General features: G+C 43.6%; 1 protein-coding gene across 1 annotated transcript in view; it reads right to left on the bottom strand.

Annotated features, from left to right (window-relative positions):
* ACER2 (alkaline ceramidase 2) overlaps window positions 1-6,464 on the bottom strand; it is a 31,967-nt gene extending 25,503 nt beyond the window's left edge. The window contains exon 1 of the mRNA XM_066257339.1: window positions 6,234-6,464. Coding sequence (XP_066113436.1) covers window positions 6,234-6,341 — 108 coding nt within the window. The 5' untranslated portion in view covers window positions 6,342-6,464. The remainder of the gene's footprint in view (window positions 1-6,233) is intronic.
* Window positions 6,465-12,493: the final 6,029 nt, after the last annotated feature.

Below are 12,493 nucleotides of genomic sequence, written 5' to 3'. Positions count from 1 at the left end.
AAATTGTTACCTGTGTTCTCCACATTAGAAAAAAGAATACTTTACAAAGCTAAAATCTCCCTTCTTCTTCCACCCTAGAGATAACCATGTTCTCAGATTCATGGGCTTCTACTTATTTTCTTTGTATTTACATAAATACACACCTATGACATATTATAACATTATTATTCTTCAACTTTCTTTTCTCATCCAACAACATGCCTTAAAACGTTCTCTCCTTAGTTCATATAGATTTACCTTACTTGCTCTAGGTGCTGCAGATGACAGGCATTGTTTTAGCCATTCCCCAGGGGGAGGACACCAATGCACAGCCCTGCCCACAATGTGGAGAGATGTAACTCATTTGGTTTCAACCCCAGCCCATCTCTATTGCCTCAAGTCCTCTGACTCTGCCTTGCTGCAGCCAAGTGCAGCTAACTGCCTCTTGGCAGCCCCCAAGTGGCTCCAACAATTTGGATTACCACTAGCAGGGTACGCATCAGTCACTTTTAAGTGTATTTACACACTATTTATGAAAGCATGAAGTCATTTATTATACCTGCAGTCAAATTATCATACTTCAAAACATTTTTATGCACTATTTCGGGAGTTCAATTTAGGAGCACCACTTTAACAGATACGCCCACATAACATGAAGTCACATCATGGCTTCTGCACAGCCCGTCAATCCACATCTGCTGGCCTCCACCAGGCATTTTTAAAGTCAATTTATGAAAAGGAAAAGACCAAATTAGAGGGAGATGCTCCCCAAGACAAAAAGAGGAAGGAACATCTAAAGAAATATGGAAAAGCAAATGAGTTGTGGTTAAAAGGCAGATTCAATGGCTCCCTAATGACTAAAGAGTGACACTTGCCCTCATAATCGTGTGGGTCACTAAAGTTAAATAACAGTTCAGCCAAAGGGTATTTTTTAAAGTCTATTGTTGGATTATTCTTTGGGGAATTGGATTATTTAATGCCTGCAGAACAGATTGTTTTAATTGAAAGGAAACCACAATTTTAAAATGTATTATTTCCTTAAAAAGTTCCTCATTCTATGAATTCCCACGTAACACACCAACATAGTCTCAAAGACACACTGCAATCTCATCCTGATGCATGTGAATGTGCACTTTCCCAAACAAGGTAAATACTGACAAAGCAACAGGCTGTAAGTTTTTGTGAACAACAAGTTCATAAACAGATAGGGGTCATCACCCTGGCTAAGAAAACTGTTTGTGTGTCTTAATTGTATGCACATTCCTAACTATCCGTCCCATTGCTCCCCTCCTGCCTCTAAGATGACAGACTGTCCAGTTTGCCTGGGACTGTGAAGGGTTGCCAGGACATGAAACTTTCAGTTTTAAAATCAGGAAAGTCTAATATTGTCCTTGGCAAACCAGGACAAGTTGCTCACTCTACACAGAAGTCTTCTTGCAAAATCCCCCCATCCCACCTCCCACAATGCAAAAACCCCATGCTGAGTTCTAATAACACTGGGGTGATCTGTACACACCTCTATCATGGCCCTCACCACTCAGATGGCTCTGAGCCTGGTCTCTGTGATAGGCACACAGTAGTTGCCCTGTGACTGCCTGGCTGCCTGGCTGCCTGGCTGGCTGGCTGGATGGATAGCTGGATGGATGGATGGCTGGATAGCTGCCTGGCTGCCTGGCTGCCTGGCTGCCTGGCTGCCTGGATGGATGGATGGATGGATGGATGGATGGATGGATGGATGGCTGCCTGGATAGATGGCTGGATGGATGGATGGATGGATGGATGGATGGATGGATGGATGGATGGATGGATGGATGGATGGATGCCTGGATGGATGGATGGATGGATGGATGGATGGATGGATGGATGGATGGATGGATGGATGGATGGCTGTCTGGCTGGCTGGCTGGCTGGATGGATGGATGGCTGATTGGATGGCTGGCTGGCTGGCTGGCTGGATGGATGGATGGATGGCTAATTATGCCCTACAGATAATCGGGGGCTTTGACATATAAAAGTAACTCCACTGTCCTTATTTGATGGTTGGGGGCAGAGCTTATTGGGAAGGTGACAGATCATGGACTGTTTTTATGCATGTTTTGCTCCAAGACTTCTTTTTTCATCACCAGTTAATTTCCTTTTGTCCCCCTGAGTCACTGCCCAGCAACAGAGTCTCAAAAGGCTAAGCCCAGTGCTTAAAAGGAAGATTCCACTTTTCTCCAAAGCAACTATGTCTGGAGTCTTTCTCTTTAGTGTGACTGGGGCCTTGAAACTTAAAACAGAAGAAGAAATTCCATTCGATAAAACTTGTATATAGAAGAAATGGTACAAAATGTGCTCAAGCAAAAGGCTGTGTTCTTAGAAGAGATATCTGGGGTTGGCCAAAGCAAAGGTTGATAAGATTTGGGGCAATAGAGATTTGCAGGGCCTCAAAACAAAATGTGTTCTTGGAAGATATATTTGGGCTTGGCTGAAGCAAAGGATGATAAGGTTTGGGCCAAGACAAAACAGGCGTTGAGGGGATGGGTGAAAAGATGAAGGGATTAAGAAGTACAGATTGGTTTTTACAGAATAGTCATGGAGGTGTAAAGTATAGCAGAGGGAATATAGTCAAGAATATTTTAATAACTAAGTATGGTGTCAGATGGGTGCAAGATTTATCGGGATGATTATTTAGCAAGTTATACAATATCTAATCACTACGGTATACATCTGACACTAACATGATAATGTATGTCAACTGTAATTGAAAATAAAAAATGAGTTTAAAAAAAGATTTCAGGCAATAAAGATTTGCGGGACCCAAAAAAGAAAACGCTTTGTATACCCAAACACTGTCAATAGGAGCATAAACCATGGTGCTCTATCTGATGGGCCACTTAGCAATAATTATCAGCCTTTAAAATGAATATGCCCCTTAACACAGCAATTCCTCACCTAGGACTAGCACTTGCAAAAGTACATCCAGATGCATATATGAGGATATTCACTGCATCACTGTTCAGAAACAAAAATGAAAACAGTGAAACAAATACAAATTGCCCTAAATATCCATCAATAAGGAATTGACTAGTTAAATAAATTATGGCCAATCCATTCAATGGAACACTCGCATAGACATTGTAAAGAGGATGCTAACTCTATATGAGCCAATATAGGGCTATCTACAAGACATACAGGGTGAAACAAAAGAAGGTTTATAGTTGTGAGTATGTGAAACACAGAGTTTATTCTTATATTATTATTTATTATTTTATTATTTTCCATATGCACAACTGTAAACCTGTGGAAAAAACAAGGTGCAGAAGAGTTTGTGTAGTAGTTATCTCAATTGAGTTAAAAATAAAACAACTTAAGATGGTGGTGTGTATGCACTATACATACATATTTTATATGCTCACACAAATAATACAAGTGCTTTTTACATGCCTAGAAAATGTCTGAAAAGATACAGAAGGGTATTTCTCACTTTCTAACATGCATACTCTGAATTTTTTACAATGATCATATTATTACTTTTATAATAAACAACATCAACAAAAACAATAAACTACTTCAAAGAAACTTTTCTTTTCATATCAAACATCATGATTAACCAATAGATCAAATGGTCTCAATGCAGGAGTTTTAAAGAACTGAATAATAAATACGTGTATTGTACCACATAAATAAATCTAAGGTGCTACAACGGCACTTGTATATTCATGGTTGGCATCATATTAGACTCCGAAGGACCAAGTTCTAACTCTAGTCTGTCATTTTGTTGACCTCAGCAAGTTGCATGCTCCATGTAGGCCCCAGTGTCCTTCTTCACCAAATGGATATAGAAAATAGCACCCACTGCTTAGGGGGACCCAGCAGAGTTTCAATACACAGCAAATCATCAGTGGTAACCAGTAGTATCTGAAGTTGTAGCAGTGATGTGTTACCCCAAAGACCCATTAAGAAGATTCTGGATCCATCTCCTAGGTTCCTTATTTTACACCTTCAATTTCTTAAACCTCATCTCCAAATTAGTAATAATTATTATTTTCTTTATATAATGGTTAATGAGACTGCTGCCTTACTATGCGGACTTAATGAGATGTTAATTACCAAGTGATATTTCACTCTCTTCCTCAGTATAGGAGTTGGAGGTTTGTCCTGTGCCATATAAGCATCCACCAATAACTAGGGCATGGGAACAGAGAAGCAGCTATGGGCTTTAAACTCTCTGGACTTACACTCAACAAAGTTCAGTGACCAACCACTCCTCTTACATTTAACCTCTCTCTTTGCTAAAGCAAGTTTTGTGGTTTACAAGTATTCCAAAGAATAAGGTTTGTCAGACTAGCTTGCCTAATCAGCCAGAGACATTGCAGCTAAAGATCAACAGTTTATTTCTGAAAAAGATTTTGGCACTCACTACATAACTGCTTCATTGGAACCAATTGAACTAGACTAAAAGTAAAGACAATAAATTCTTCCTTCATCCAGCACTCTGGAGCTTTTCAAGGCAGGCTCAGAGCAGTTCTACATTTTTTTGGCCAAATAACCAGGCCTGACTTTCTGCTGGCCTCAGAGTCCACAAATAATTACTTTGTAGAGTATGAAAACCTGTCCCCAAGTTGTCATTTTTTCTTTAACTCTGATGAAATCCTTAGTAGTATTCTCCACTTTCAAACAGAACCTGAGTTACGGCTGTTGAAAGTACCCAGCCCTGCTCCAGCCCATCCCCTGTAGGCACCCATCTACACCTGACAGTATTCACTGAAAACAGTTGAACAATAGGTGAGGTGTGGTCATCTCCACTAACTGTATCTATGAAGAGCAGAAGACCAGGTTTTTATGAGAAACTAACCTCCTCATATAAAACAAGCAGCAGTTTTGTATAGAGGGCAGCCATGGATTTCAGCAATAAGGGGAGGGAGAGTGCAGACTTCTGAATTGTGGCCCCTGCCACACCAGAAATGTAAGCATGACAGCTCCCTTCTCAAGAGCTCAGTTTTCCTCATCAGTGACTAGAAGGACAGGGTCTAGCTCAACAGAGATCCCTCCAAGCAGTAAGTACCTGAGACCAACATTCTCTCCAGCAAATCTAAGGAAAATTAAATTTAAAAATCTTAAAAAAAAAAAAAAGGCCTGACCTGTGGTGGTGCAGTGGATAAAGCGTCAACCTGGAAACGCTGAGGTTGCCAGTTCAAAACCCTGGGCTTGCCTAGTTAAGGCACATATGGGAGTTGATGCTTCCTGCTCCTCCCCCCCTTCTCTCTCTCTCTCTCTCTCTCTCTCTCTCTCTCTCTCCTCTCTATAATGAATAAAAAAATCTTTAAAAAAAATCTAAGGAAAAAATCCTAAAGAATAACTGCAAATTCACAATGAACTTTAAACCAGGAGTTCCTGTTCTCTTTGTTAGGGCAGCGAAAAGACAAGCCACAGAAATGACCATGCAAAGTTTTACATTTGGTACTGGAATCCTGAGCCATGGGCACAGCAAGAAGAAGAGGTATTTCCCTCCCAGCTGCAAGCTCTCCCTCCCACAAAGACTAAAAGCACACAGGCTTCTACAGTGGGGACATTTTCATATCTAAAGACCTAGGCAAGTCCACAAAACACGCACACAATTGCTCCCAAATTTCTCTATCACTCCCGAGGCTTAATATCTGGAGCGTGCACAGGTCTGGGGGGAGCTGAATTTAGACCTGTTATTAGCCTGGGTACTGAGTAAGGCAAGGAAATAAGAACTAATAGCAATTACCTTGATTCTGGCCAAAAGTAACTCGACCTATTATTGATGTATTTGTGGGGTGGGGCAAGCAGCATGGTTGGAGTGAGCGAGGCCCGAGATTTGCCGGGGTGTAGCCCCCTTTCCTAGGACTCCTGGAGCAGGTATTTAGAGCAAAAACGCACAATGCGACCCAAGTGCGTCACGTCACAGAGACCCTAGGGTAGGAACGGAATTGTCACAGCCCGCAACTAACCTAAACTGGGAGATGGGCTGACACGGATCACCATCGGGTGGGGACCGAACACAACAGAACCATCAGCAATGACAAGAGGAGGAAGCTGAGACCAGAAGACAGGGGTACGGACAGGAGAGAAGGACTGGTGGAGAACTGGAAATAGTGCGCAGGGGAGGGGGGCGTGGATAGACTGATCCGGGAAAGAGAATGTCCCAGATACTCTCAGAGAGCCACGTCCAGGTTCCAGGTACCGCTGCGCTTGGGAACAGCCCCCTCCCGCCAGCCCGCCTGCCAACCCACTCCCGCGCCCCGCACCGTGTTGTAGAACTCGGCAATGGCAGGCACGATGGTGTAGTTGTCCTCGCACCAGTCCACCTCCGAGCTGCCAGCCCGCAGCTGGTCCCACCAGTGCGGTGCGCTCATGGCAGCTCTGGGGCATTGGAGCAGCTGCTCCTGCAGCCGAGAGGAGTCCAGAGCTGCTGCTACACGCCGAGGCGGCGGAGGCAGCGGTGGCTTTATGTACAACCGGGTAGCGGCCGGATGTGGCTCTTCCTGAGCCGGCCTACCCAGCGCTTCGCTCCGCCTGTTGAGCGAGACTCGTCCACAGACCCCGCCCCCTGCTCCGCCCCTGTGGGAGCCCACAGGCAGCGAGCCGGCCACGCCCCACCCCAGGGTCGGGGTGTGCTTTGAAAGAGGGCGTGGGGAGGTGGAACCGGCTTCGGAAGCCTGCAGGCTTCCTACTCTCTGCAGGTGTTAGAGACCTGGACCGTCCTATCTACGCCTGCCCACGCCACCTCCCTGGTTCTGACTCACAGGCGCCCCTTCCACCACCACCCCACCCCTGATTGTGCAAAGGGCGCCAGAGCGCACCCTGGCAAAACTTAAACTTAAGGAAAACTCAGGAGTGGATTATCCAGACTCCTACAGAGTCTTGGGAAGTTTGCGCCTTCTCAGTGCGTGGACACCCGCGCTCATAGCTGAGAAAGGCCCTGGATCCCTCCGAAACAGATAAGGACTGGCTCAGTACCGTGAGATGGGTCCAGCAGACCTGAAGGCTGGAGTTGCAGGCTCCACGAAGCCTCTACCTCCCACTGCATTATAGAGCATTAATACAATTTCGAATGTGTTCCTGTCCTCGGTTCTGTGGATTCGGAGTTAGACTTTAATATTGTCTTCTGTTAGACATGAGGTCAAACTTCAGCCATCCGAACCCTCAAAGGATGTAGTGTGGCAGATAGGACATCCCCAGAACATTCAAAGTACAAAAGATGATGACACATATATAGCACTTATATGTGTCAGGTGCTGCTTGAAGAGCTTCCATGTATCACTTGTTTGATGCTCCCAGCAGGATCCTATGAGTGGGTTCTATGAGCAATGCCATTCCAGACAGTAAGTGGCAGAGCTAGAAATCAAAGTCAGGGTGATCTAAGATTTGCTCATAAGTACTTTGCTTTGCAGCTATAACCATTCTGTACTTTCTAAATCAAAGCTAATCTGGTCTCAGCAATTCTCTCTCTCTCTCTCTCTCTCTCTCTCTCTCTCTCTCTCTCGTTCTTGCCTCTGGTCCTCCTTTCTTGGGAAGTTTTAAGATTTTAGGCCAGGCAGTGGCAGTGGCAGAGGCAGAGGCAGGCAGGAGAGGCCCTGCTCAACAATCCATGGTGGCTGTCACTAGGATCTCCTTGCTCAAGCCTGTTATGGTACCCTTAAGATTAAAATCTTGACAACATGGAAAGCTATTGTTGGATGGTTGGTCTAGCACTAAGACACTGGGTATCCTGACCTTAGGAGAAGGTACCAGTGGACCTAGTAGAAATGACTGTCTAGGAGGAGGTCTCCAGGCCATGAACGCCCCACACTGGTGGGACCAGCTGCAGGCTAGCAGCTTGAAGGTGGACTGGTGTGAGGACAGCTACACCATTGCTCCTGTCTCTGGTTTGACTGACTGTCCAATGGGGGCCTGGCTGGTACTCCAATGCCTTTGTACCCAGTGTCCATCTTCTATAGACATTTGCATGTCTCCCCAAATCTCCGTCATTGGCAGGAACTGCAAGGCCCAACTCTCCTCCTAGTCTCCAGAAAATCCAGCTTTCTTCCTTGGGTGCCAAACACACTCCTTTCATCTTTGTCCCAATTTATATCCAGACCTCCTCCTAGACAGTCATTTCTACTAGGTCCACTGGTACCTTCTCCTCAGGTCAGAATTCCCAGACCTGCAGGATACCCAGTGTCTTAGTGCTAGACCAACTGTCCAACAATAGCTTTCCATGTTGTCAAGATTTTAATCCTTCCAGTATTTTAGGCGGAAATATACCTATATTCATGAACTCTAACAGTGTGAAACACACCATTCATCTAAATGCCAGTGGCTCCCAAAGCAAGGTCCCCCTTTCAGGGGATCCACAAGGTCAAAACTCTTTTCCTATTCAACACAAAAACATTATTTGCCCCTTTTGCTCCCATTTTCTCACCAGTGGATATTGATTGGAGTTCTCCAGAGACTGTGTGTCATTACCTGTCTTACAGAAAATGGAATGTGTGCTCCTGTATTCTTCAGTATTCAAAATCTGTTTAAATTTCTAATATAAATATTGATGGATAGTACTACATAAACAAAAGTTCTTCATGGTCCTCAATAGTTTTTAAGACTATAAAAGGAGTCCTCAGCCCTGGCTAATAGTTCCATTGGTTGGAACATTGTCCCAAATTGCAGAGTTTGCCAGTTCAATCCCTGATCAGGGCACATACAGGAACAGCTCAATGTTCCTGTCTGTCTGTCTCTCTCTCTCTCTCTCTCTTTTCCTCTCTCACTGAAATCAATAAATAAAAATTAAAAACAAAAAAAAAACCCTTTAAAATAGAAATTTAAAACAAAAAAAACCACCTTTAAAAAGGAGTCCTCAGATCAAAAAGTTGAGAGCTGCTGATAAAAAGAAAGATATTCCCAGTTAAATTATTTGTAATGCTTTTTTATTATCTAGAATTTTAAAAATATTGATTGGGTGTGAGTTTCTAGACTTAGATATTCATTGTTTTCATACATCATTCTTTTTTTAAAATTTTTTTATTTATTCATTTTTAGAGAGGAGGGAGGGAGAGAAGAGAGAGAGAGAGAGAGAGAGAGAAAGGGGGGAGGAGCAGGAAGCATCAACTCCCATATATGCCTTGACCAGACAAGTGCAGGGTTTTGAACCGGCAACCTCAGTGCTCCTTGGTCGACGCTTTATCCACTGCGCCACCAGAGGTCAGGTTCATACATCATTCTTGTGCAAACATAAAAAGGAAACTATAAGCAAAATAAATTCGAGGAATTACTATCATTTCTTCACACTGACAATCTCTATTCTTCTGAATCATTTTTGACTCCGTCATTGGCAATTTTAATTGCCAGGTGCTGGATGCAGCATTTCTCAAGAGTACTCCACGGTTTGCTTTCAAGCCACTCACAGCTAGTGTTCAGGTTTTGATTCTGGCACATTCTCCTTCTTCTTTTTTTTTTAATATTTTTTATATTGATTTTAGTGAGAGAGGTAAGGGGAAAGAGAGAGAGAGAGAGAGAGAGAGAGAGAGAGAGAGAGAGATGTGCCCTGACTGGGAATCAAACGGGCAACTTCTGCACTTCAGGCAATGTTCTAACCAATCAAGCTCTCTGGCCAGGGTCTTGGCATGTTCTTGAACTTACATTAAGGTATCAGTGGAAGGTTTGCAGACAACAAGTAGCATGTTTTTTTTTTTCAGGTGGTCCTTATATGATTTGTTGACAGAAACATGGAGATTAGTGTTGCCATGTTATCCCACCAGGAATTACCACTGAATGTGTGCATGTTCATGCAGTGACAGTACATCTCAAGCTCCATCTGGCCAACCATGATTATAAAATGCCTCCCATTGTAAGATGCATCTGGACTCCAGGGATGTTACAATGCAAAACGATGTGGACTGTAGCACCAATGAAACACGGAATGAATTCACTGGAGAAAATTCATCCTTCTCTCCAAGTCCTGCTGAAAGAACAATAGGGAGTATTCCTCATACATAGAAACTCTTACTGTCCATGAGAATTCTGTTTCAAAATCAAAACCAACCACTTGGGTTCTGTCTAATTACAACTGCAAGGAGGGTGCTCAAGCCAAAAGCTATTGCTGAGCAAAGGATGTAAGTAAGTTTCATTCCCCCAAAGACACTTGTGTTTGGCTGGCAACTATGTTAAAATTTTTCTGCTATTTTTTATTTACTCCATTATTAACATTTTTTCAATGACTGTATGTAACCTTAGTAATTTAACTCTAGGACCCATCATCAAGTAATTACTTTTTAAATTGATTTATATTAATAGTATGATACCTTAGTGACTATGCTTAATATTTAATACAAAATGTGATATCACCAGCTTAAAAAGCCTTCCAGGTGATTCTGATATCTGGTGAAACAGAGAGTTTGGGGAGAGTGGGGCAGGAGTGGGTGACAGGAGAGAACAGGGCACTGCTCAGTTCTGACAGGGAGTTTGCTTGTGGTACTTTTGGTCTAAATATGAGTCAGTGCTACAGACCCACGAGAGAGCAGGTTTCAGAGAGCCGCCCTTGCAGGGAAGTCAGGATGCCGGCATCTTCTATTTTTACAGAGTTTATAACAATGTTTATTTGGTCTAAGTAAACATCCTATGATAAATATCCAGCTCAACTGGTTCCACAAGTGGAAATAATCAAGTCGCAAAGTCTTCCTTAGGAAAAAATACAGGCACCTGTGTAAATGAAGCAAGGTGAAGAAGCATCAGCATCACCTAGGAACTTTTTATTGATTTTTTTAATTCAGTTATAGATTTTAGAGAGAGAATGGGAAAGAGAGAGAGAAACAGCCAGTTTGTTTTTCCGCTATTTCTCTATTCAGTGTTTAATTCAGTGTTTGATCCCCTGATCGGGGATCCAACCCACAACCTTGGCACATGGGGATGATGCTGAGACCAATTGAGCGTCTAGAATTGGCCAGGGCCTCACCTAGAAACCTTAAAAATGCATATTTTGTGGTCCATACCCCAGACCTATTAAGTCAGTAACTCTGGGGATGGAATTCAACAGTCTCTGGCTTAAAAAGCCCTCCAGGTGATTCTGACCCACGCTCCAGTTTGAGAACCACTGTTGTAGCCAGTGTGCGGTGGGGCAGAAGATCACTGTGGATTGTGCACGTGGCTTCCCTGAAAACCAGACCCAAGCCAAGACTGCTGCCGCCGTCAAAAAAAAAAGAGGGAGAAAAGAGAAGCCCAACAGGGGAAGTCATCCCTCCATCAGCCTTATCACCAGGAAACCAGGGGACTGCCCGCCCTTCAACTAAGAAGTAAACAAAAGAAGTAAGTTTTGTTTTTTTAATCAAGGACAAAGTCTCCAGGCTTAGGAGTGTGGGAGAGGGCTGTAGGAAGCGGGGCCTCACCAGGGAAACAGAACTGGAGCCGCTCCGAGAAGATGGCCACATGTGCGGCTTGCGAGCTGGTTACTGACAGGCCCTTGAGGCCACTTCCTGCTGTTGCTGTGTCACTAGGCCTCTCTTTAGAAGTGCCTGTCTGCTTTTTTTAATCTGCACTGGAAAACCACAATGTTAGAACTGGGTGTAGCCTGACCTGTGGTGGCGCAGTGGATAAAGCGTCGACCTGGAAATGCTGAGGTTGCCGGTTCGAAAACCTGGGCTTGCCTGGTCAAGGCACATATGGGAGTTTATGCTTCCAGCTCCTCTCCCCTTATCCCTCTCTGTTTCTCTCTCTCTCTCCTCTCTAAAAATGAATAAATAAAATTAAAAAAAAAATTAGAACTGGGTGTATATAAAAGTTGGTTGATTCTGATTGGAAGTCGGAGGCTTTGCCTGTGCCTGAAGTGCATGGAATTTATAAACGTGTTCTGACTCCTGCATCCGGATAGAGAAGGCATTTCTTTGCTAGAGAACTGTAGCTGGCAAAGGTGTAGGAAATTTTGAACACCTGCTCTGTGCAAGGTTCCACATGACATGCTGGGTAATAGAGAGACAAAGGATTGTTCTTGGCCTCATGAAGCTGAGGTTAGTAGAGGCAAACTATTAGCTTGCCGCACAAGAACTGTTAAAATGGAGCTACGTAAGTAGAATGTGAAAGAAGAGGGGTGGGGCCCAGCAGAGGAGGCAGCCTCAGGACTGAGTGAGATGCACAAGATGAGTAGGATTTTAACAGGCAGAGCACTGAGGAGAGGGAGTTCTCCAAAAAGAACAGCATGTGCAAAAAAATGGTGGTCAGAGAAAGGGTAATAATTCAGGAAACTTTGAATACTAGCTGTCGGCCAGAAAAGTGACAGAAAAGGAGGCTGAATTAAAAGACGAATAGATGATATGAAAAGAGTAGGTTTTTAGGAAGGAAACCTCTATAGCAGAAGAATAAAATAAATGCCAGAAACTATAGGTACAGCCTTTCAGCCATCCGGGTGAGGGATAATAGGTGTGTGACTAAGGCATGCACTCACTCATTTACATGTAATTCTTGAATGCTTGCTATGTGCCGAGACAGTTTTCTGGATGCCAAGGATGAGCTTAAGTGATGCTCTCTCTACCCTCATGAATCT

The sequence above is a fragment of the Saccopteryx bilineata genome, chromosome 2 (assembly GCF_036850765.1).
Source record: "Saccopteryx bilineata isolate mSacBil1 chromosome 2, mSacBil1_pri_phased_curated, whole genome shotgun sequence".
NCBI classification, from domain to species: Eukaryota; Metazoa; Chordata; class Mammalia; order Chiroptera; family Emballonuridae; genus Saccopteryx; species Saccopteryx bilineata.
This window is presented reverse-complemented; position numbering and strand designations above follow the sequence as displayed.